The 25,897-nt window shown below is 37.6% G+C and overlaps 1 protein-coding gene across 2 annotated transcripts; it reads right to left on the bottom strand.

Annotated features, from left to right (window-relative positions):
* Positions 1 to 261: 261 nt before the first annotated feature.
* On the bottom strand, positions 262 to 17,992 carry LOC140244660 (quinone oxidoreductase-like). Of its 2 annotated transcripts, none has more exons than XM_072324280.1 (8): positions 17,839 to 17,992; positions 11,965 to 12,114; positions 5,771 to 5,931; positions 5,320 to 5,371; positions 3,509 to 3,661; positions 2,283 to 2,384; positions 1,633 to 1,728; positions 262 to 921 (listed from the first exon to the last, which is right to left on the bottom strand). In XM_072324280.1, exons 1-8 carry the CDS (start codon positions 17,941 to 17,943, stop codon positions 757 to 759), a joined length of 984 nt encoding a protein of 327 aa, XP_072180381.1. In that variant the 5' UTR covers positions 17,944 to 17,992; the 3' UTR covers positions 262 to 756. The 2 variants fall into 2 exon arrangements, with proteins under 2 accessions (XP_072180381.1, XP_072180382.1); XM_072324281.1 differs by lacking the exon at positions 17,839 to 17,992 and adding an exon at positions 12,646 to 12,776.
* Between the last annotated feature and the right edge of the window lie 7,905 nt (positions 17,993 to 25,897).

The following is a 25,897-nucleotide window of genomic DNA, read 5'->3' on the forward strand; positions in this document are numbered from 1 at the left end:
TCAGAACTAATTTTCATCAAATTAACTTTGAATTCCTCTTGAAATTACGTGCTCTTTCATATTTCATAAAAGGTAATTTCATTATCTCAAAAATTTTTTTAGAAACCTGAAGTTAGGTCTCAACCAAAACTATACGATCCCTTTAAAAAGATGCTTGGTGTGAAGTTGCACCCAATACAGTTATCACATCACACACTTCCTTCTGTAGAGAAAGAAGAATATCTATGTATATCAAATAAAAATGTATTCTGTTCTCCTTAAATCACTACATCGACGCCTCTGTTTTTCTCTCTCCGAGCACTACAACAAACGACAGGACTTTTCGTCTCGTATTTATACACCAAAATTCAAGCAGCTCCAAACCGTCTTTTTCCCGTCATAACTAATATGTACGATGTTTTAACACGAGACATTTTCACGAGATTTTCACTCTGGTCTAAAGGTTTTCAGTCAGATATTTCCCAGAAAACAAAAAGTAAAAGACATTCAGCATTAACTAATTGTAAATAAATATGAGACAAGGATAAATCAATTATTAGTGAACTCTATTTCGCTATTCCCAAGCTTCATTTACTACTGATTACAGTTGAGTAAATGGGAGCAGCAGACATCATATTCGTGTAACGTCAAGTGCTATGGAGAGCCTTATTGGTGGAGGAAAACTGATAACCCCGGGATTTGGCTATGTACATATTTTGCAATTACGTCATATATAGTACAAAACGTCTACCCAGCGTATAAACTTTGATGCCAATTTTAATCAACTAGCAGTATTGTTTTGCCCGTTGATCCTTTGCGATTCTCGATGTCCTGGTGACTGGCAATGACGTCATCCAACTTGAATGTCCCACCAATGTAAGGCTTCAACCAGCCATCCTCTGTACCCCGATAGAGAACTTCATGCATGGTGTTTCTTGCTTCCTGTCAAGGGGATGAAGTGAAATCACACGCAAATAATCAGGCTACATTGCCGTGTTTTGCTATAGGCTAGGAATTTCATTATAGCTTCGTAGCAGCTGGTCTTGCGTGTATGTTGTATAAGTGTGAAGGATGGGCTATTGTGACACTTTTGTGTAACATTATGTTTATATGTATATGATATACGTATATACCTCTCCTTGAGAATTGGGAGATATACCCATCTACTAATTGTTAAACAGTCTCATGATTCCACACATAGACTTGGCAAAATGGCCATTTTCAACCATCCGAAGGCAAACAAGAACATTTTCTCTTTTGTGTTAACGCACTCGCTATCAAGACTAGATAATGTCATTTCCATCCGTCAATCAGCCTTAACTGCAACTCCTGTATATTGTCACCTGTATATCAGCATATACAAGTAACCTGAAGAAAAATGGTAAAAAAGTACTATAAAATATATGGCACATATTTAGATATAGTCTTATATAATCACAGAACAGATGATCAGGGTATCATGAAACAATACAAGTCAACATACATTTGTACTTCATAGTCCCTTTACTCTACAAGTTCAGATTTGTCTTTGGGCCAAAAACGTCGTCCAATATTTTCAGACAAGGATGTTCTCAGAAATGACATTACTGTTAAAATCAGTAGACCTTTAACAAAATGGACCTCCAGGCATGAGCAAAATTTCGAAAGCTTTACCGTGTCGCAAAAGAAGAGAGCACTTCCGGTTACTGTGCTTTCCTTTGTGACCATGTCTTGCGGGGTACAAGTCGCTTTTCCTCTTTTGCCCACAATCTGTCCGGGAAATAAAGCATCACAGGAAAGGGAAATAGTTAGTCTATGGATATATCAAATTAATAAATTGCCAAAGTTGTTACAAATACCCTAAGACATTCTTTTCAGTGTCCAGAAAGAAACATAACATGGTTATTCAAAGTTATCTCAGAGCTATTCGTAATAGGCAACTCCATCAAGTTAGAAATTATGAATGTTGTAATCATTGTCACTATCTCGTTACTATCTAAATTTGTATCATATATGTGTTACGTAGATGCTAAGAAAGCAGTGACTTAAGTATTAAGCAAGCAACCACGGGACAGACGGTTGTAATTCCTCTCTAAATGCCCAAGCGAAGAGGATAAACCTACCATGCCCAAGGGCACAAAAGCTGCAACCAGGGGACTAAAAATACGAACTTCAGATTGACAGTATGTTTTCTTTTCAATTGACCCATAACAACTCCTCAAATCATTTTTTTTTTTTTTTTTTAGCTGAGACTATCAATTTGATTTTGCTTCTGTTGGTTTACCACTAATTACTGTCACTTTTTCGTAACCATGACAACGTACCACGATGTGACCATGCTTGCTGATGAGCTCCAGATCCATATCAAAGTTAACGTCGACATTAGTTTCAAGGATTACATGAACTCCCATTGGACCGATGGCATTCTGTGAAAGAACGGGTGTAAACAAAATCGTTGCAGTATTCAGAATCTGTCATAGCTCATTCAACTCAGTGAAACTGAAAATAATACTTTAGAATTTATTATGGATGGCAAATTATGCGTTGATAAAGATCAATGACAGTCTCGACATGCGTGATTCTTTCTGACTGATGATGTTCAAAGCTGTGTTTTACTGTTTCGCTTTGTGATCAATCGCACATTTTTGTTTTCTTGTGACAACCGCCACTAAGATTTCTGGCATATCCAGTAGAAAATTCTGGGACACCGTGTATAATTTTAGTCTTGACAGGTAGAAACAAGAGAATGTAGGGAATCAGCTTAAAACTTTGCAAAACCTGTATGTGTCGAGCATTACCCGTATTAAAAAGGCAAAGAGTTCAGACACTTCCTTCGTTAGTATTTTCTCTACAAAACGAAAGAATGACAATTAGTGGTATTATCAAAATTAGAGATACTTTGTAAAATACTGTCTTGATGGAGAATTTATTTGAACGAGAGGATTCAAAACAAAAAACAAAAGGATAACGTCTACATTAATCTTGAAAGAAAAAAATACACATTCCTGGCTCTCGCATTTATGTTGGAAAACCATCTACCTAATCTCAATGTTTCTTCACGAGGTAACATTTAACGCTGTTTTCTTTGGACATAGGCTAAATTTTAATTCATCTAGCTGCTAAGCCTTGTTCCCCTCAATGTGATTTACAGTCAAGAGAAACATGATGAGATTCTAGTCGAAGACTGATTTGTCGTGTCATGCAATTGGTTCTTTAGTGGACATGGGAAATGAATTCACATCAACAAAGTAATTTAATTATCTGTGTGCTACATGAGATTTATCTGTTTACTATATGAGATGAATCTCATTTTCATCTATACTCGTGATCGAGGAAATCTTGTATTGTTACTTTTCTAGGCTTAAAGACGTAGAGAATATTGTAATGATATCATATCGAAAGATATCAAAATCACAAAATACTAAATTTAAGCAGAAATTACGAAAAGTGAAACTGCAAGATCTTTCATTTGTCCATTACATTTTCTTGACTTGATGAGGAAAAGGCAGCTATATATAATAAAACGAAGTCAAATGAACAAAATGTATACCTTTATTTCTTTTCTGAAATCAATAGCCTTATAGTCGAAAACTTCATCTGCTCCCATCTCTTTAACAATCTGGCGCCCTCTCTCGGTGCCGGCTGTGCCGAATATTTTCGACGCACCAAGTCCACGCGCGAGCTGAATTCCAGCCAGACCCACCTGTGGGAGATAAACAGAAATCGGTGTATTTGTTGCATTGTCTAGTTCTCAGTACTCTTAACACATCAATTTTTATAAATTCATGACAAATTACTTATCAAGCTTTCTTTCCGAAGGACCTATATATTTGAACATTAAAAAGTACTCAATCAAAGTTAAACATAAGGTTGCTAAAGGAAATGATTTTATCTAAATATAAAGACGAATGTGTTACAAAAGAAAGCGTTATAGAAACGTTCTTACAACTGTCCTGAGAAATGCTACAAGGAATTACTATAGTCATCTGTTTGAAAGTCAAAAGAATACAAAGCAAACTTAGAATTCAATCAATGAGTGAAAAGTTCTATTGTCTCAGACGGAAATATGTGAAGCTTTTAATGGCTATTTTGTAAATGTTAGATCAGATTTAGTTGGGAAAATTACTCATAAAAATAGCACAAAATCTTTTTAAGAGAGAATGGGGGAGGACACAGGAGTGTTTATTGATTTCCGGAATCATTATTTTGATACTATAAATCATGATATTATATTGCGCAGTAAATTAAAACAGTATAGAGTCAGAGGCATACCTCTCCAGTGGCTGCGATGCTATTTGAGTAATAGATATCAATATCTTAGTTATGATGGGAAAATGTCTCCCAGACGACTTATTACTAAATTGTGGCGTTCCTCAGGAATCTATTTTGGCCCCAACAGTTTTGGGCCCAACGCTGTTTCTCAACTATATGAATGATTTGCCGGATTCAATTGATTTCTTTAAATTCGGGACTTTTGCAGATTACACTAATTTATTTCATACTTTCCCATTCAAAGACAGCAGAGTAGATATGTCTCAAGTCAGTATGAATGTTTGTGAGGTAGTTAACTGGTGTATATAATGAATTGACGATTAACTTATCAAAAACAAACTGTTTAGTATATCATTGCTAGGGGAAGACATCGATCGGTCAAGATCAAAGGGGAAATTAAAATATAGCAAATGATGTGATTACAGAAGTAGATGTTCATCATTTGTTAGCCTGCATGTTGATAAACATTTGAATTGGAAAACTCACATTAAAAAGGTAAACAGAAACATGAAAAGGGTTGGTGAATTATTTCGACTAAGGAATTATGTGCCAAGGTATGTTTTTACACTGATGCAAAATAAGACACTATTGCAACCTCATCTTGCATATGGGATAGAAGTTTGGGGGAGTACTTATGAATCAAATTTAAAGTGCCTGTATATTACCCAAAAGAGGACAGTAAGAGCCATATTTTCTTTCAGCCTTATTATGAGTGCATCAATGCCAATATCTAAAAATCTATGGCTTCTCAATATTTTTCAATTACATAACGATAAGCTGCAATATGCGTCTGTTCTTTTATATAATAATCCCGAGAATAATTACTGTATATGAGAACACAGTGAACACCAAGCTGATGATGGTTGCTGCTGGCGACTGCTGTGATAGCATCGTAACTTTGACGTTTGTTGGACGTTGGATTATTTCTATCAATGATTAGGACTTGTATAAAGGGTTCTCCTTGCTGAACTATTCCACTTGTAAAATAAATCGAACAAGAACAGCATCTTTTAGGGTTCACTAGTCAGTAATTATTTGGTTAGAAACAGTGTGCAATCGAACCGTACGTGAACAAAATATTTTACTTACCGCACCGCTAGCTCCTTGGACCAGCACGCTGTCACCTTTCTTAAAATTAGCTCTGCAATTTGATTAACAAAGCATGGAAATCAGTAAGCATGGTAAACAAAACAAAGACACCACTCAAACACATGTAAAACTCAAGCTTACTATCATATTATATCGTGACAGTACTTCTGAACATCCGATCCTACATGCAAATGCGTATTATTAAGTTATTTTTCTTGAGGATCAATGCTAACTTTCTGCAAACAGTAAAATCAAATCCTACTGCAATGTGTTCTCAGATCTGATTTTTTTATAATTTATGTTGATGTTTGATAATTCTAATTTTCCATTCATTCCGTTCTTATAATATCTCTAATGGTACCACAAGCATTATTTGGCACCAAACGTTTTCAAATAGATATGATTCGTCTTCCCAAAGCGCAGATGGATACGGGGATCCACTTTAACCCACCTCGTCAACGCTCTTAACGCACTGAAATAGGGAATTGGTAGAAGGGCACCCTCTTTGAAAGTCAGATCCTCGTGAAGTTTGTATACTCGGTCTGCATCTGCTAGGCAATACTGAGCGTACGTTCCCGTTATCGGTTGGCACACATAAACACGGTCTCCAGGCTAGTAAGAGGGAAAGGAAAGGAAAAGGGAAAGGAAATATCATAATTTCAAGTGACTTGGTAGGAAAAAAGCTTGGAGTGGTATGGCAGCAGAAAAGAGAATTACAAAATTCTGTTCCTCTCTGTGCAAGCTCCTAATATCAAATTTTTAAGAACCACCTTGGTAGGGGTGCAACCCTGAAGTATTCATGTTGGGGAAACGGTGTGTGCAACCATCCCTCCCATATTTAGGAATTGAATGAAATGTACGGATGTGCAAAGTGAAAACGAAAACAACATTTTCAAAAAAAAAAATGATCTTGAAATTAGCCAAGTTCTTTTCGCCCGATCACTTCTTAGTCGCACATCAACGTATACCAGATTGTGTCATTATTCCTTACCAATGGAGTAGATTTACAACCACATATCACAGACTTAGCACTAGATTTTATTCATCACAAGTGCACGTTGACTTTATTAGGAATATAAATAAGTAAAAAGATTTCCGCACGAAACGAGATATGGAGTAAAGTCATATAGATTACGTTACTGAGTATTTGCTAATCGTTAATCTTGTCAAAGGGCCCCGAATACATCAACTGAGTTTTGAAAATAAAAGACAACATCATTCTTAGCTCACTTGCTCTCGGAATATTCTCGGAATATTGGTGTTATCAACAGAGTAAAGTTTCACCTCCTAATTATTTCGCTGCTTATGCTGTATTCCTCTCTGATATTACCCTATTTACATAACGGTTTGTTGGCTTGGGGCAACACCCATCAAAATCTGTAAGATATATAGATTGCTGCTTCCGCAAAAAAAAAAAAGAAAAAAAAGTGTCATATTCAACTCTTTAATAAAATCTCACACAGATCCATTATTTGTTGTTTTTTTTTTAAAGAATAAGTTGATAAAAATAAAAGATTTATATTATTTTCAATTGGGTCAGTTCATGTTTAATTAAAAAAAAAACCGGGACTTTACCTCCTTTATTTACTGATATGTTTCATAAGAATTTGTCCATTCATAAATACCCCACCAGACGATCTGAAGAATATCATTTACCTTTGTTAAGGTCCATGTTAGCACAAAATACGTTCATATATGAGGGGACAAGATTCTGGAATGCAATAAGTTATAACATTAAAAATGCCCCACCATTAGTTGTATTTAAAAGAAAACTGAAGTGGATATTGTTGCAATTATTATGATGTAAACAAAATGTATGAGTGTAAGTTTATGGATTAGTATAATCAGTATTATTATTATCAAACCATAGCCTGCTCCGTGCATTTGAATGCCTCTACCACATGTCTTTCCTCTCTCCCTTCTTTCTTTTCTCCTTTCTCGACACCCGTCTCGATTTTCGTTGTATTATTGCCTTTGTAGTGTTTTGTTCGTACTTCGGTGAGTCAAAGACCCCGTTTACAGTGCGGGGCTGGGCCGAGCCGCGGCCGAGCCGCGGCCGAGCCCAGCCTCAATTGCGGGGCCGAGCCCCGCAATTTTGTCCGTTTACACTGCCGGGCTCGGCCCAAAGAGATTTTCCCCAGTGGGGAGGAGAAAAATCTCTTTGACCCTGTTTACAGTGCGATGCTCGGCCGCGGCTCGGCCGCGGCCGAGCCCACCTTCATTTCAGTGTAAACGCGCAAAAGGCCAAATGCGAGACCAAAATTGGCCGCGCATTTGGCCACGCTCTGGTGGTGGTCTCGGCCGCGGCTAGGCCGCGGCCGAGCCCGGCCTCTTCTTGGTGTAAATGCAAACTGGGCCAAATGCGCGGCCAATTTTAGTCTGGCTTCCAAACCATCTGCCTGTACTATTTCGCTATTCAGGATATGAACCCCCTCAACGTCGAAACCTAGTATAATCTAAGGTGGTTTTGCCCTGCAAAGGATTTTTCCTTCGGCAAAGGCCTTTGCCCCAACGGCGACTTCTTCGCCACGGAATTCAGTTGGCAAAGGGTCTGAAAACAATACCAAATTGCGTTTGTTTACAAGCAGAGCGCCACTACGACAAAATATTGCCGAGCCCGGGAGTGTAAACGGACAAAATTGCTGGGCTCGGCCCCGCAATTGAGGCTGGGCTCGGCCGCGGCTCGGCACTGTAAACGGGGTCTTAGTTCATGTACTTGTCTTGTATCTCGTTTGTGCTGTTAGTCTCGTCTCTGCCGGGTTTTTACGTTTCATTTAGTGTATCACCCCTATAAAACAATACAGACTTATGTATGTATTCATGTTTAATTTAGCTAATATTCTTCAATCAATATGAATTGAATTTGGTGACCATATGCATATCTTCCTTTCGTAAGTACATTGTATATTGCAACGGGGGGGGGGGGGGGGGGAGAGGGGCACAATCTACAAGCTTGGCTTTTCAGTGCCCCCCCCCCATCTCCCTAATATGCCCTAATATAGGTTTCCCCGCCCGATTTCATAAGATTTGCACTCGACTTAACGATACGATCATTCAAGTTCAATTGAATTTGAATGATCAATGAGATCAACATTTAGAAAGGTAACTAGTTCATTCAGTTTAATATCGTCAGCACGCAATTCCACGAGTTTCTCAAATAAACGTGTAAAAGGGCGTTCAAATTAAAAAACGCATGTTTAACACATTTAAATTCGCATCAGCACCGCCGTGAAGAACGTTAAGGAATTTAAATTCACGATAAGGCAAACATTTCCAACATATATTGGCAGTGTTTTTCGTTGTTGCTTATGTTCTTTGTACTTAGTCATCTGTTTGAATATGCAAACTTAATCGTACCTTGAAATGAGACTTTTGACTTATACTAGGTGTTACGAAAACATATCTCATTTTTTATCCTTAATAGTTCAAAAACTATATATCAGATAGCACTGTCATGGATGTGAGTAATTGCTGAATAGTGTACAATTTAGTTGGATGTGATTCGAATATGAAAGCATAAATCAGTTTCATGATATCCATGATTAATTTTGAAGTTAGGTTCCAGATTTTGGTCAAATTTTAACCTGTACAAAACTTGAATTTTAAGCAGGAACCAATGATGTATATGTGAGTGTGTGCTTACAATAGGCGTTTTCACATCAGCCCGATGTTTCGAAATAGCGTGCTATTTTCTGACTTGGGAAATTAACCCGATCACGAAATAGCGCGTTATTTGATAATAGGCGTTTTCACATCAGCCCGATGTTTCGAAATAGCGCGCTATTTTCTGACTTGGGAAATTTACTCGATAGCGAAATAGCGCGCTATTTGATAATGTGAACACAAATTAGTGCGCTAATTGTATCGCTCTGATCGAGAAAATTTCTCGAGTCCAACTTGGGAAATTTCTGAAATAGCGGGATAGTAGCGCGCTATTTGATAAATGTGAAAACGATTCGAGAAATTAGCGCGATGCATCCCATCATGCCTAGCGTGTGTGACCCGATCGATCGAGGCAAACTGCACTCAAATATGAGGAATTTTTGAAATTGCACACATTACTGATGCTGTTTGCACATGCTCAGCTGTCGAATTAGCTCGAAAAAAAATTCGGGTAATTCTCTTCGGGTTGATGTGAATAAAAAATGAAATAGCGCGCTAATTCGCAATCGCGAAAAATATCTCGAGCTTGGTTTTTATCGGGCTGATGTGAAAACGCCTGCTGTTAATACAAATTAGCGCGCTAATTGATCGAGAAAATTTCTCGAGTCCAACTCGGGAAATTTCCGAAATAGCAGGATAATTAATGCGAACTAGCGCGCTATTTGATAATGTTCGGGCTGATGTGAATAGGAAATGAAATAGCGCGCTAATTTGCGATCGCGAAAAATATCTCGAGCTTGGATTTTTATCGGGCTGATGTGAAAACGCCTATTGACTCTGAACATTGAACATGAATACCACCTGTTCAGAGCTTTGCTGACTAGGCTTCTGGTCTCTTGTTCCAAGGCACATGAATACTTTATTGATAATTCATGATAGATTGCCCCGGGCACTGCTAGTCTGAATTCATGGTAAAGGGTGAAATGAATACACATTGTAAGCATATGTGTCAATAGCCATGTTCAGACGTATTTCTAGTCGAAGTGAAATTTTATGGCACCGTGGAGGGTCGGTGTAACTTCCGGAAGTGTAAGCGCCGCGCACATCGACCATACGATTTTTTTTATTTTTTATTTTTTTTTTTACCAGCGGCATTTATCTTCTCTTTTCTTGTTGATGAGAATTTCTGAGCGCTAGCTTCTTCGTCGCGATCGGCTCGGTTAGAGTTGTACTGCACGCGCACGTGTACTCGCAAAATATCAACATTGCGATTTGACCCCGCAAGTTTTACCTAGGCTGTATGGTATGTAAGGTCATAGATACTCCGACTTGGTCTCCGAGGGCTTGTCCGCACGGGCAATTTACTCCGACCGGCTAGTCGTGGTAGCGAGATACTCCTGAGAAAACTCAGGAGTATCTTGGTCGGAGGAAGAGGTCGTGGTAAGTTCCCCCGACCGGAGGAAGTTACCACGACCTTGTTCAGACGGGCACTACTCCGCTGTGATAGTGAAATTCCTCATGAATAAATAATAAAGCATTCAATCCCTGGCCATTGCCCAGGACCATTGTCTGGGTGTTAATCACACACTCTCATACACAGCAATTGACCCCTGTGCAAAGTGAAGGTTTTGTACAGAGGGTTCAGAGCAAAATCTTCACCCTGACTTAAAAATTAATATTTAATTTAATGAAACTGATTTATGCTTTCATGTTCAAATTACCTCCAACAAAATTGTACACTATTCAGCTACTGCTCATATCAATGTTAGTGTTATCTGATAAATTATTTTCGAACTATTAAGGATCAAAAGTGGGAAATGGTTTTTTTTTGTAACACCCAGTACTAGCAAATAGTCCGTATAACTCATCTTTCATATACATACATGTACATGTTATTTATACACAACTTTAGCGGCTGCTAGAGCAGAGTATACATGAATATTTCGAATAAGGATAGAATTAGTGGGTGAAACATTTGACAATCAGCAAGACTATATCATTGGCGATAGTCTTGAATGAAACGGGTCTGTACAGCTGAGCTGATTGTGGCAACTTATGATACGGACACTGGGAAGGCAGGAATGGAATCAAGAATGCAAGTATGCATGTGGACATCTAACAAATTCTGAGATGTAGCCATTCCCTAGATGTTGCGTTCATACTGTTATGGGATAGATTAAAAGTGGAATAAAGGTTGACAGGAAAGAAATACGTAAAATACTATTGAAATGAACTGATTACATGAAACTTTGAAATGAAAATACAGGTATATAATCCAATATAACTGGGAAAACAGACGCGTAAAAACGCGTAAAAACTTAATTATGTTGATTGAATTCGAACGTTCATAGGGCGAAGTTGTGTTCCTGTAAATGAACCTGAAATAGGTACAAGGGACGCAATTGAATGCTCAAAGAATTAAAATGAACTATAACAGTAGAGTTGTGGCGAAAATCGCTTGAATTGAACAATGTTTTATTTATCAATTCGAATGCAAATCTTATGAAATTGGTTGGAAAACCTTTATCATCCCTGCAGTCACACTATCTTTAATGTGGTAGAACATTTAGGACATTATGGCTATGTTTGTTCAAATACGAATATTATCGGAGCATTATTGAAATACATGATTATGATAACATACGCCCGAAATGTCATCCTTTCAATTATCATTTGCCAAAGAGCTTTGATAAAAGAACTAAAACAGTCACATTTGCAACGGGAATAATAGATGGTATGTTCAGAAATGAGGTCGCACACTACACTGTTTCGAATACATTTGAAACATGACAGCGTATAATTATGATGAAGAAAAAAGAGGTACAGACTGCAACATCCCCCCCCCCCATAGTCGACAACGGCCGATTGACAATGAACAATTCCTGAGCTTGCACAATTCGCTCGCACTGATGAATATCTGCTCACTTTCGTTGTCATAAAACCATACACATGAACACTTGGATCGCTTTTTCACAGAAATTTGGAATATCCTGTCAGAGGAAACATTTTCGGAGCAGTATGAAATATAAGCAAAATACTCACCTTGACATTGATGACTCCATCGCCAACCTCGTCGACGACACCTGCCCCGTCCATTCCAAGGATGAATGGCGTCATGAATCCTCGCCATCCCTTCGCTCTGATACGAATCTCTAACTCGTTGACACCAGCTGCCTTAAGGCGGACCAGGACCTGAACGGTGATCAGACACACAAATACTGTCAAACATTTTGTTGGCAAAACATTTATATGTTATTCACTAAAGCCGGCCCCTGGGACCCGGGAGTTCCCGGTGCTGCAGAGCCCCTAAAGTTTTGGCTTAGGAGCGGGAGCATAGCACCCAATGCATGTCAAAAGTGAAATTGGGGGATGCACCACAATAGTTGCTTGTCCATGTAATTGACTGTATAGGTTTTTGCGGTCTATTTCGTAAATTCGCCAGTCAAATTGATACAGCGATCGTTCAATTTCGGGGGTTTTGGCCATACTGTTTTGTCGTACAAATTCATTTTCGATCAGTCAAATTTTTATTCCTGTCAATCAAATCTAAAAAGCTGTCGTGTAAATTCGTGGAAAGTAATCCAACTATGCGCAAAGCGGTCATTCAATTTCTCGCGAGACGGGAATGTGATTGCGTGGTGCAGCTATTCCAGCATTAAAATTCGCTTCGGAGCAATCTATTTAACATTTCGAGCAATCAAATTAGCACGAAAGTATTCTGACCAGCTCATAATCATTGGGCAATTGTGTGTCTTTATCCATTCTTTATGCTTTAAGCACTTATTGTCCCTGGTGGAAAGAACACAGTGTCCCACACAGTGTTCACACAGTCGGCTACAGGATGAAGATGATTTCACACTCACTGGTGTGGTTTTTCACAGAGTTGTCGCATAGTAATGTTCCGTTTTACACTGAATTGATGATTCACAGTATGTTCACAATGTTGAAACACTCGAATTCAACAATATGAAGAGATTTCTCACTGCGTTTCACATCCTGTTTCACACTGTGAGACACTGTGTTCTTTCCAGGAGACCTGCCCATGTCTTTTCTATGTTTCCTTTTATTTTTGCATGGATATACATGAATCTATATGTACACACTTCATGAAATCCCTTTCCATCATTTTCATTGTCACTCACAATTACAAGAAATGCCCATTTCCATTGATTTGAGTACTTCAAATACGCCAACCCTTTGCTACTGAAATGAATAAAAGAACTCCGAACTCGAATGTTCACGTGCTCGAAAAGACGCTCGCATTCCAACGAATTTAAATGCTCTCGACGGGCATGGTAATTTGAATGGTGTTACTGCTAAAATTGTTTGACCGAAGCGCAAAACTGATTGATCAAAAAGTAAAATTGAATGACTATCTTCATATGGCACTGTCTTTTTGCGCGAATTTGTATGATCTCAATATCAAATTGAATGAGAAACGCACGAGAATAATTGCAAAAACCTATAATGTGTGTACATTATGCAGTGTCTATTTTTCTCCTAAGTCTGGAAAAAAAAAAAAGTCGTTTCAGTGAAAATTTGGCCTACATGTTATGGCAGATACAATGACAAGAAGATCTAGAACTTTGACTGAGCCCATTGAAAAATGATGTGTGTGTGTGTGTGAGTGTGTGTGTGCGTGCGTGTGTGTGTGTGTGTGTGTAAGTCAGTTTCTTTTCGTGCACATTATTCTTATAAGTCTCTGTGTATGTGCCTGTTATACTGGAGCATGCCCTGTTACACCTATTATTCTATGCATAATTCCTGGTTTGACAAGAGCATGGCAAGGTTATGAGTAGCCCTATCCAAGCAGTATGAGTACGATGGTATTGACATAGACGTAGCCTACAGGATGCTGCGCCCCTGCCAGTATCAGCCAGCCGATGGTTTGCAAACAAATAATGTTTGTCTCTTACATGCGCTACATAAGGACTGTATTATTATTATTGTAGTTTGTTATCAATCTTTGGTAATAGAGGTGCTTATAAAGTGACATTTTTGAAAAGTCACCGACCCCCCCCCCCTCAAAAAAAAAATGTTATGTTGAAGGTCTTCATTGCTGAAAGTCTTTTTTCGAATGACATAAAAGATATCTAAAACGGTCTTCTGCTAATTTGGAGAGCACAAATCTGTTTTCATGAAGGCTATGAAAATTATGTTGTGCTGGAATTAGTTGTGCATTTTGGCTGTCACTTTTATTTTCATTATAAATTTTGAAAGACTTAGCCCATAGGCTAGTCCACTTTCATAGATACTCAGTATACAGTCTCTCAAAAACAAGAAAACTGCATGAGGACAATATAATATATATCATAGCCCAAGTACAAGGAGCGGTACACTCGAAGAAATTTTCATGAATTAATTGAAAAGTTGCTTTTCAAATAATTTACGCAACAAGAATTTAGTGTTTTTTTTTTGTCTTTTGGTTTGCTAATTACATTTCTCGCTACCCTATTGCGAGAATACCAAGAGATTTTTCTCCTCTCCATATAACCTCTTTAGAGAATACATATGACACTATCGTGACACCTGTTGCCACTCCGTGCTTTTACAGCCATTATTTTGTCACTGCTGGTGAGCTGTGCTACTTAATATTAGTCCTAGAAATACAAAGAGTCTCTCCATTCCCATGGGATTAGGATACATCCCCTCCCCTTTGATCCTCATCCGTATACTTCATGCACAGTGGAAAGATGCACACGCAAGTGAAGAGTCAAGATTTCACGATTTAGCCATTTTCCCCGGAATATCATTATTATTTTTCGCTATACACACAAACCATGCACCAAATCTTTGAATTTTATTTCTAAAAAGTAAAAACTTTCTTGTGCTAAAGGGAGGACACTCCTCCCACACCCTCCCTTTCGTTGCCCCGAATATTAATTTTCCTTGCTTTTTTATTGGAAACTGTCCAAATGTGCAATAGATCACTGGATTCGGATTGTGTAAGTGTAAAAGTGAATTTCAGTTTGACATATTCAAAAGTTCACTCGTGTGGGAGGGGGGATACACCCTCCCTCTCCGCTCCACTTCAAACTCGCACAAGCACACGCCATTCAATCAGTGACAAATACCTATTGTTTTAAGTTTTTTTTTATTTTTTTTTATGAATAGCATTGGAAAATTTCCGAACTTTCCACAGGTGTGCACCAGGTTGTTGAATTTTGCTAAAATGCAAGAAAAAATAAAATAAAATAAAATAAAATAAACATATCTCATATAGGGGGGGGGGGGTGGGGGGAGGGGACTCCTTCGCTTGAATGTTCCCACCCCCGTAGAAATTCCTGCATATAGCTATGCATGTATACATTAATCTATTTTTCATCATTAGGTAATATTGCATATTGCTTATATGGCACAAGCAGTGGCTCATATCACGAGCGCGATACCAACCAGTCATACTTTCTACAAACTCGACATTATATTCAATTAAAGTCAAATAAATCTAGATAATTTTATTTCCATGTACGTTAATACAAAGCAAGGTTTAGCAATGATAACCACACACATTCTCAGCTTGGACACGATATTTTTTTCTCTCCATTAGTAATAAAGTACAACAGCATAGTATTTACAAGTTGAAAAATATCAATGATATAATAAGCTGCTAGACCAAAATTAAGATAGTCTCATCACTGAAATATTGAATTCCGCATACACGCAAGAATATGAATTGATCTCTTATCTTATCAACCTGCGTCAATAATCACAAGCTGAAGTCATCATCAAATAATGACAGACTTTGACATTATTGCAGGAAATTAAAATGCGTTATTATGTTTGCTGACTGAGTTTATCCTCTTTCATTCCGGCTTTCCGGTGGGGAGCTGCCGCCTTGCCGCCACAAACCAAAGCCAGTCCCACTATAAGTAACAGGATTGAAAGGATCTTGGAACTCATCAGACTACAGTCTGCAACAGCTAACATCAGTATTCCGCTGTTTCATTTGCATATAACTTACAGAAACCCCCCTCGGCCACTTCTATTCCCACACCATAAAGTTCAAGTAGCAAGATAAACTAAAGGGATGTATCAGTTTATTCGCTTTTTATTATAATTATTCTTTCTTGCGCATGAATAGAAAACTGGGTGTAATCAAAGTTGACGCAGCAGTGATGCAGATTAATGATCTGATCTCATTAGTTATCAATATTTTTTTTCAAGATACTAGAAATTTAGTTCTCATCGGACGAATCAACTTCAAGTAACTTAAAAAAAAAGGTTTGCAAAGGACATGGGAGAATTCCAACTTGCACTTTGAAACTATACCATCGTTACACAGATAGAGTTGGTTTAATATAGACATGTGCACAAGCCAATTTAAGCGCCTGTCAACATTTAGGAGAGAACATTCGTGGAATTTAGAAGTGGTTGTGGAAGGGGTCTGTACTGCTGTTGTGTTGATTTCCACAGCAATTACATGGTGGATTTTATTTATCGATCACGACACTCATACTCGATAGGTCAGCAATAGTAGCAGTAGAAGAAAGCAAAAGCAGTGAAAATGGGCGAAGAAATTGTTTAAGCGTCTCAGTCTATATAGTGAGACATGGACGCAAAGTAGTCTCAGTTCACGTCATGACGACCATAAATGATAATGTTAAGAAACATCTATCTTACATCTTACATAGCCCGTAGTTGAGGAGACCATTTTTGTTATGGATGGTTCTTTTGTGAAGCCATTTTGATATCATAATGTGTAAAAAGCTTCTGTTACCTTCATAAACAGCTCTAGAATGGTTTAAAGATTACCTTACTGATAGAAAGCAATATGTTTATTTAAATGGTCATGAGTCTTTTATGAAAACTATTTCTTGTGGTGTCCCCTAGGGTTCCCTACTTGGACCGCTATTATAAATTTTGTATATTATCGACCTCCAAAATTCGTCACAGATTCCTTCTTTCATATGATTTCCTGATGACACAATTTTTTTTCACATCGTAATTCTAACACGCTTATACATATGTTAAACAATGAACTGAAACTTGTTCAGTCCTGGATCCATAAGTTATCACTTAATATTGCTAAGACGCATTAATGCTGTTCAGTAACTCTTTGCAATCTGTTCCTGATCATGTCAAGATTAATGGTCTCAATTTAAACCAGGTCGACAGTACCAATTAAGTTTCTCGGACTGCATATTGATAGCGACCTATCCTGGAAAACCCACATTAACTATTTAGATAAAACTTTATCCAGAAACACAGGAATTCTTAACAAACTGAAAGATTATTTTTCCACACATATATTACAAATTATATACTCAACAATGATTTCCCCATACCTCAACTATGGAATTCTAGCATGGGGCAACTCGTCCAAATTTTTGCTTGATTCACTTTTCCTTCTTCAAAAACGCGCTATCAGAATGATATTTATCTCATACAAATGATTTTTTTTTTCATAAGAATACAATTTTGAAATTGACTAATTTGTTTGATCTAGACATTTGTATGTACAACTCTTCCACGAACGATCTTCATGATGTTTTTCTTCACATATTCAAAAGAAACAACGCAGTTCATAACTATACCCTACCCGTCAACGAGACGCTTATCACCTTCCACGTACTCGAACAATTTTTGCGAAGAAAACTATTATGTATGCAGGACCAAAATATTGGAACGATCTTCCCCCAGAACTCACAGGTTGTTTATCATTTTCATCATTTAAATGCAAATTAAGACAGTATTTACTGACTAACTGCATCACGTAAGCTCATTTAAATTCTTTTCTATTTTGCTAAGGACTGTCCCTCTGTACTGTACTATATTGTTGTTGTCATGTTTATCAGGCTTGAGCCGAGCCATTTGCACTCTCAATTTCTGATATGATAGAGTGTATAATGATAATGATACTGTTTGGACATGTAAAAAAGCAACGAATACTTTGACATCAAACTTAATTTTCCTCACCTTTCCGGCGACGACCTTGGGGACAGGAACATCTTCTTTTATTTTCATTGTGTCCGCGTCTCCGTACTCCTCAATTATGACAGCTTTCATCGTCCGGCCAGCCATTTTCGGATTCCTTTCCTTGTGTGATTCTGTCGGTCAATCACTTCTTTCTCTTTTCATCTGTTTCAACCTCCTTAGGTTCACTATCAAAATTGTCGATGCTAAGCAACTTACCTCCTACAATATAATGATCAACAAGTAAAGAGCGAAGTGACTGAGAAGTGATACGTGTCGTGTGAGGAACACAAGTGCCTGCAACAGTGGGTCTGGCAAGGTCCAAGACATTCCTTTATACGATTACAGCATACCAGCAAATATCACTTAACCGATACTGACAAATGCAAGCATGTAATGACATTTAATGACACTACGTTCTGTGTTTGTGATGTTTTTGAGTATGAAGAGTGTGAGGAAACTTTTTAAAATTTATATCAAAACATCTATTCGAAGGTATAGAAGATACAATTTCCAGAACAGGCAAGAGTCTTGATCGGATATTGGCTCGTATAAGATTGCAATGTCATTTCCTATGCATACATATCATGGTGACGAAATGATAATACCAGATAATTTGGAGCTGTCCGTCACTGGAACTTGAAAATACACGAGTTGTTGGGGATTTTGCAAAGGGTATTATGGCTAGTTGTATACTATACAACTAGCCATATGATTTCTTTCCTCATTTAGCAATATTAGTAGGTAAATTGAGAGCAATTCTGACACACGCATTTACAGTGAGGTTCAAACATATTTGAAGAAACCAGAAAAACAACACTGTATGTACAAGTATTGGTTGTCACACACACAGCTGACATCACTAGAGGGGTAACGCCAATGAAGGGAAACAAGAAAATTGACATGGCGTATAGATATACTAATGATAAGGCCTAAGAAGCGGGATTTCACATGGACTGGTACGAAACAAGAATAACACTTTACGAACATGCACGGTACACGGTACGAAATACACCCTGCCCCTCCGTTGTAAGGGAGTTTTAATAGTACACTAAATATTGAAAGAAAACCATTCTTTTTATTTTGCTTTATGACACTAAAATCGTTTAATGTGAGATTTTACATCATTATAGAATCTGTTATGTCTGTGTTTCAGTCTCGGTTTTTTTTTTTTTTCCAGTGAATTCACCTACCAAATGCAAAGCTTACGTAAGCAACGAAAATCGAGAATGAAGTGACATTTCTTAAGCTGAACAATTGGACTGAAAAGGTAGAAAAGAAACGTGGAAAGTTACTAGTATTTTGAGCAGGTTAAACCAAATCATGTGGGATGAAATCCACTGCGACATTGAGGTATCTAAACTGGTCTTGACGTACTTGTAATTGCTGGGATGCAATTTTCAAGTTGGTAGTGGTGCAGATAGAGCATGCATTATCATATGCCTGCTTAAGTAAAGATATAAAAGATACGGGTACTGTCGGCTGTTTATGCGCTTACATGTTAAGGGTACATAAAAACCCGTGTTCAATCATGTCCATTTGTAACTAGTACACGTGTAATAGCGTATATACCTGCTCTATAATTTACACATGCAACTTGCAGCAATTCGCTTGAACTCAGCTTAAAGGGAAGACAAACCCCAAGAGCAATGTGGATTGAGTGAAAGCAGCAACATTAGTAGAACACATCAGTGAAAGTTTGAAGAAAATCGGACAATCGATGCAAAAGTTATGAATTTTTAAAGTTTTGATGTTGGAACCGCTGGGTGAGGAGACTACTAGAGGTTATGACGTATGAGTGGACAACAATACCAAGAAAATATAAAGAAAATTCTGCAAAAATCCATTTTTCATGAAAATTACAAATTCCATCAACTTGATATTGACATATGTTAAGGGTAGCAATTATTCCCCCTGCTTTCTGAAAGCGGTTGGTCCATTGCTCTTTCATGATTGTAGAAAAGTGAATATTTGTTGAATTTCCTTTATATTTTCTTTGTATTGTTGTCCACTCATACGTCATATCCTCTAGTAGTCTCCTCACCCAGCGGTTCTAACACCAAAACTTTAAAAATTCATAACTTTTGCATCGATTGTCCGATTTTCCTCAAACTTTCACTGATGTTTTCTACTAATGTTGCTGCTTTCACTCAATCCACATTGTTCTTTGGGTTTACCTTCCCTTTAAAGGAGACACAAATTATATCAAATTTCATGAGATAATGAAAGAATTGTAATAACCTGGAAACAAAGATTGGTATTAATGATTATTCTATGCACCATGTATTGACATTTTACAGTGCACGATGTTGACTGTTCAATGTTTTACATACCTTCCGTCCTTCCTCCATTTTGTTTCATTTCATGTATTGTATTGACCCAGTTGTCTTCTGCGTAAAATGCTTACTAAGAGTGCCTCCTATAGTCTGCATTAGCCACAAAGTTAATGCCATCCTTCCCCTTCTGCCTTTTTTTTCACTGTTCTCTCTTTGTTTACTTGATTGTTATTTTTTTTATTATGCATTATTAGTTTCGTTTAGATCTCTTTTGGAGGCCTAAGTTGCAAAATTGCACTGAGGTCAATTCATCTCGACTATTGTTAGATATGTCCTGGGTACGCATATGTTGTTGATATTTTATTTTAGTCGGTGTTGACGCTGTGATTAAGGCTCCAAATTTTAGCGCTCTTTTGCAGTATACTGATTACTCATCTTCACGATACATGTATTCATAGTTCTTATGTGTTCACATATTGCTCTTCCGCTCCTATTTCACTTTTATCTTAATGTTTAGTTCAATTATTCTAATCACTTCCCGAAAATTCTCGAAACCCCTGTCACTAATGCACTGAGGAAATCGAACTTGATAGAATACGAAAGAATTTAATTTAATTCAGTTCAATTTAATTTACTTCCATCAAACAAAAATGCATTATACGAAGTATACAATTTTTTATTCATATTATTGAGCAATTTGAACAACAAAAAATACAAGTGAAATAAAATACAAAATATAAGTGCGGATAATTACACTGAGAAACGACGTTTGTAAAACGTCGATCCCTAAAAAAACAAACAAACAAAAAACAAAACAAAAAACCCCGATAGCATATATATTCAAAATTATTCTAAGTATGTACCGTTAAAGCATTTGAAATTGATATACGCGTATATGATGCTATTGAGATAAAGTACATCGTAAACAGTATTTGTTTTAAATTACAAAAATATATATAAACTTAGACTAACATAACAATGTTACGGTACAGACACTATTCATTAAGTCACGTGTACCAAGAAAATATGGTGTCCAAACAACAGTACATACAGGGGCACACAGGCTGTCACGCAAAAAAAAAAAAAAAAATCACGCATGAAGGAAAGGCGAAATATTGTAACAAGAACGAGAGTGGAATGATATTACAGCACAACAATAGACGAGGAGAAAGAAGAAGGAGAAGAAGAAGAAGAAGAAGAGAAGAAAGGAAGAGGGTTCTGTGAATACGTCATTCCATCGCCAGGACAGATGAAAGTACAAATCTTATTACATAAACAATCTAATTATCTAATATATGTAGAAAAGTTTATATCGAAATGTAATAAGCTAAGAGGATTCTTGTAAGCTGTTATCTATCGTTCCAAAGTCTGGGTCCAGTATATACAAACAAATGTGTTTTAAGTAGGCCTGTGTACATTTCTCATTAGAAGGTGATGGAACTCATGGGATCGTCTTGTGTCGTCCTGTGTATGTGATTATTTTGATGAAATCATTCTTGAAATGTTTTAGGCAACTGATTTCAGTTATAGTCAAACATGAACTGACCAAGGTGAAGTGAATACAAATCTTTTGTATTTTCAAAATTGTATATGTTTAGACAACAAAGCATCAGTATGTGATCACGTATGGAGATAACAGATAATTCTGAGCGCCATCCTTTCCAAGAGAAAATGTTTTTATATTAATGTCTGATATGTATTACCCCAAACAAGGGTTGTATAATTCAAGTACGACAATACAAAACCTGAATAAAGTGTCATTAATGCACATGAAGAAAGGTGATGTTTAAATCTATTCATTACACCTATATTATGCAATACAATTTGTCAATAGGACTAATAGGCCCCTAAGTATGCAAGATTAACCTTGCTATACACTGTAAAATCCATGCAATAGCATAAATTATGTAAAAGATATATTCTAAAGAGAATCGAATCAGTGACATTAAACTACTCCATTTGTAACTTGTACTCGACCTCGAAATACAATGATAGACGGGAAGATGAAATGATAACACACTGTCATTCTAATTAAAGTGGTAATACCCAATACCAGCCTTTTAATGTCTTCCGGTGTAGAATTTCAGGTGAGGACTAGGTTTCTCACGTAGAAATGCTGGTAAGATGTGCAAGCATATCACAAGGCATGGTGCCAGTAATTTTCTCCAATAGACAAAGTGTTAACAGCATGGGTACAGAAAAATTTACTGTACTGCGGGCAAACACATGCATGTACATGAATTAGCTCTAAAATGTTTTTATCCGTTCTTGTACACTGCATGCACGTTTGTACGAAGAATATATTTTAACAAAACATAAGATAATAATATATCAACATTGGATACTTTTTCCATTGATTTTTCGAGACGAAGTGGATGTTATACACAGGAAAGCAATTTTTTTTTTTTTAATTTGAACAGTTTTTTTTTTCTTTGTTTAGTGAGTATATAAATTCACTGCATAAAAAAGGGGAAAAATTAGCTTAGAATTATAATGTCTTTGTCACTCCCAACAACGATGGCAGGAGTGGATGTCCAGAGCTCTTGTTCTATATTGATTGACATAAGTTATTTATACTCAATTTTCTCCTCATTTTTCTTTGATTATTTTATATCACTTTTGTGAAGGACACTGTACAAGAGGTTCACGTTTTTCCTAGTTTCTCCCAGTACCGAAAAAAGGGAATAACTCTTACTACTAGACAGGATTGATATGATACAATGTGTATATCTTTTGCTTCTCTTCCTCCCCATTACTCCTTCGCCATGTACATTCCAAATTGTGATTCGCTAACTATACGATTGGCACTCTCTACTTTAAAAAAATTGCTCTTTACCTTTTTTTTTTATGGATACATTGTTGCTTAACTTTCTTCACGTATGTAAGTCCTATAACTTTCCAACATTCAAACTTTTCTTTTGCTAACTGCCACGTGTTTTCGTGATGGAAACAAAAACATCACAATAACATTGCGACACGATATCGAATGATGACACGGAATTGTGGTGTTGGGCTATGATCTCAACCCCGCATCCAGGAATAGTCAAGCAAGCTCTTTCAGAGACATCAAAATTTCCCAAATTCTTAATTTTGCTACCAGTGTCAGGTTGGGAAAATCGAAATGAATATTGATACTCATTTTGCACTGATGGCCAGAAAACCAAATCAAACAAGATAAAATCAAAACATGTTGATGACAAAATGACAATGTTTATTGTGTTCACACAAGAATTCCATGTTTTGTAAGCTGAAATACATGTACAAAAATTTTTGGCTCGCTCGCCTCGCTCCCTCGCCAAAATTTATTTAAACAAGAAGATAAGAACAAAACGTGATGATGACGCGGACAAAATGACAATGTCTATTGTGTTCACACATGTCATTTTATATTTAGCAGGCAAAATGTTGCACGGAGCAGCGGCTGCAATTTCTTTCGTTCTGAAGCGATCGCCAATTGGATCAAAACAGGGCGCCAACGGTTTCGAACATAGCACGGGGGGGGGGGGGGGTGCAAAAAACAAAGCGTAATGATGACGCGGAAATATACAAATTTCGGCTCACTCGCTCGTACGGATTTAGAGTATTTTTCAAGTCCTCAGTTTCTTGGTATAAATTGTTATCTAGAAGGCTGTCACTATATATCTTGATTAGAATTGTAAGATTTAATAAGCAGAAAATGACAAGAATTCCATGTTAAGTATAAGCTGAAATACAAAAAAAAAAATTGTTGCATTTAAATCACCATCAAAAGACCCCTTTTAAGTGCTTGAAAAAGCATAATATTATCATGTGGACATTTTTTTAAAGTCCCTACCGGGATGGGGTTGGGATTGAACACTTTTTCAGAAATTAGGGGCGCAATTTTTGCGCTTGCCCCGGGCGCCGTTTTCCCTAGATACGCCACGGATATTAATAAGCAGCAGTCGGGGAAATGATGGAAACCAGTATGTATGTGTGTATAGGTGTGTCACGGTGTGTCTGTGTGCATTTTGAGTGTCATTTTAAAGTTCTTATGCTATGTCAGGAAATGTTTTCGCACACACACCCCCTTTAAATTACATCCTATCAAACCCGCCTTTGTTCTTGTGTTCGCACAGGCGTGTGTTCCTTTTGTTGAAATCGCAAGCAATTACCGGGTATTGCTTGTGCTTAGCTAGTCTCGTCTGGGATCCATTCCTTTTTCGTTGGTGCGATATTTTGCCAATGGCGACAAACCAAGAGAGGGCGCAAATTTTCTGATTGCGATATTAAATCGTGAGATTGCGCGCTCAACGAAAAAAGACGCGTCCGGTATAGGGCTCACACCTGTAAATGAAATGGAATATCCAAGACCCCTACAAATTCGTACCAAAGATACCAAAATAAATGAAGCAAAAAATTTAATTAAAAATCAATAATGCAATTTGCCAAAAAACTGAATAGCTGCAGATATTGGGTATGAATTCCTTTACACACTGCATTTGGTTGGAAGATGAAAGCTTTTCTCATGGAATTTGAAGGGACTATATTTCATTGGGTGCATGTACAGAAAAATAGGTGAATGTTTGAGTGAAAAGAACTTGTGGTCTGGCTTTGCAAACCCTTGGACAGAGTTTGAGCCGAGGAACCCCCCTTGGAAATTTGATGGATGAAAGGGTGTAGGCCTATCTCACGTACATCCAGGTTAGTGAAGATGAAACACTTCATTTCTCCCAGCTATTTTACAGAATTTTTTGAATTTTGAATTTTAACACACGTCTCTATGGGGAATTATTTACCCGTGTGAGCCCTGTAGCAGTGGAACGAATTCATTTCGTGATATGTTGCCAATTTGTGGCTTTGCTGCAAAAATGCACAATACACTGTACTACTACAGCAGAGACAGCGCTGGACCCATCATGCATATCCAGGTTGGGTCGAGCGACTTGCCATGACATCATGTAATCAGCTGCATAGCTGATCACAATGACGATGTCATGGCAAGTCAAGCGATTTTCTCCGAAACGGGAGTCCTGTGGAGACGGGAAATGTGCGGATGTCATCAATGGGAAATGTGCAAATCATTTTTCTTCACCGTTATCATGCATAAATATGGTAGATAAACTCAATATCAAAACTGCACCTTTAGTATTTTCTTGATAAAATCCTGGACAGATTTTCACCAAACTTGGCAGGTATCTCCATTATGGTGATAGGATCTCAATTTGTTTAAATTAGCCTCAAAGTCCCGGAACTATGGTTTCATTAAAAAAAAAAATATTCTTCTCTATAAATAAGATAGACCTAGGTTGGTGATATAAAAACATTAATGACTGTAGTTTCAAGTTTAATGGCAGATCCAGGGATGCCGGGCAAGGGGGCCGTTGGGGGGGGGGGGGGGGGGGGGGTCGGAGGTGTCGAAATGTTTACATTTTAGCTTCTTCGTGAAAACGCCCCAACACATTTTCACCAGATGAATTTGGCAGATAGCATCCATTGGAGTCAACGGCGTAAATCCATACTGAGGAGTGGGGGGGATGATCGGCGATAGTCACCATCACCACGATTACAAGCCCATAACCGAACCGGCGCAGCCTTGAGGGGGACGGGGGGGGGGGGGGGGTGAGAGAAGCAGAGCTTGGTAAACCCCCCCCCCACACACACACACACACACACACTTTACAAGGATCGGATGTCTCACTCTTTTGCATGAAATATAAAGTGGGAGGAGAGTGATATATTTCTGACAAACTGTTACAAGCGAGCTTGAAAATTTTGATATTTTACAGTCCCAAAACTGCAGTTTGTGACTGCATTTTGTCCGCTTT

Source organism: Diadema setosum, chromosome 21 (assembly GCF_964275005.1).
Source record: "Diadema setosum chromosome 21, eeDiaSeto1, whole genome shotgun sequence".
In the NCBI taxonomy this organism is placed as follows: domain Eukaryota; kingdom Metazoa; phylum Echinodermata; class Echinoidea; order Diadematoida; family Diadematidae; genus Diadema; species Diadema setosum.

What these genes read in the sequence shown, in the direction of transcription:
- LOC140244660 (XM_072324280.1), bottom strand. Translation starts at nt 17,943, where the DNA reads ATGGCTGGCCGGACGATGAAAGCTGTCATAATTGAGGAGTACGGAGAC. An exon ending in CCAAGGTCGTCGCCGGAAAG is followed by an intron (nt 12,115 to 17,838) that starts GTGAGGAAAATT and finishes ATCACCGTTCAG; the next exon opens with GTCCTGGTCCGCCTTAAGGC. An exon ending in ATTTCAGAAAAGAAATAAAG is followed by an intron (nt 2,385 to 3,508) that starts GTATACATTTTG and finishes GTTCTTTCACAG; the next exon opens with AATGCCATCGGTCCAATGGG.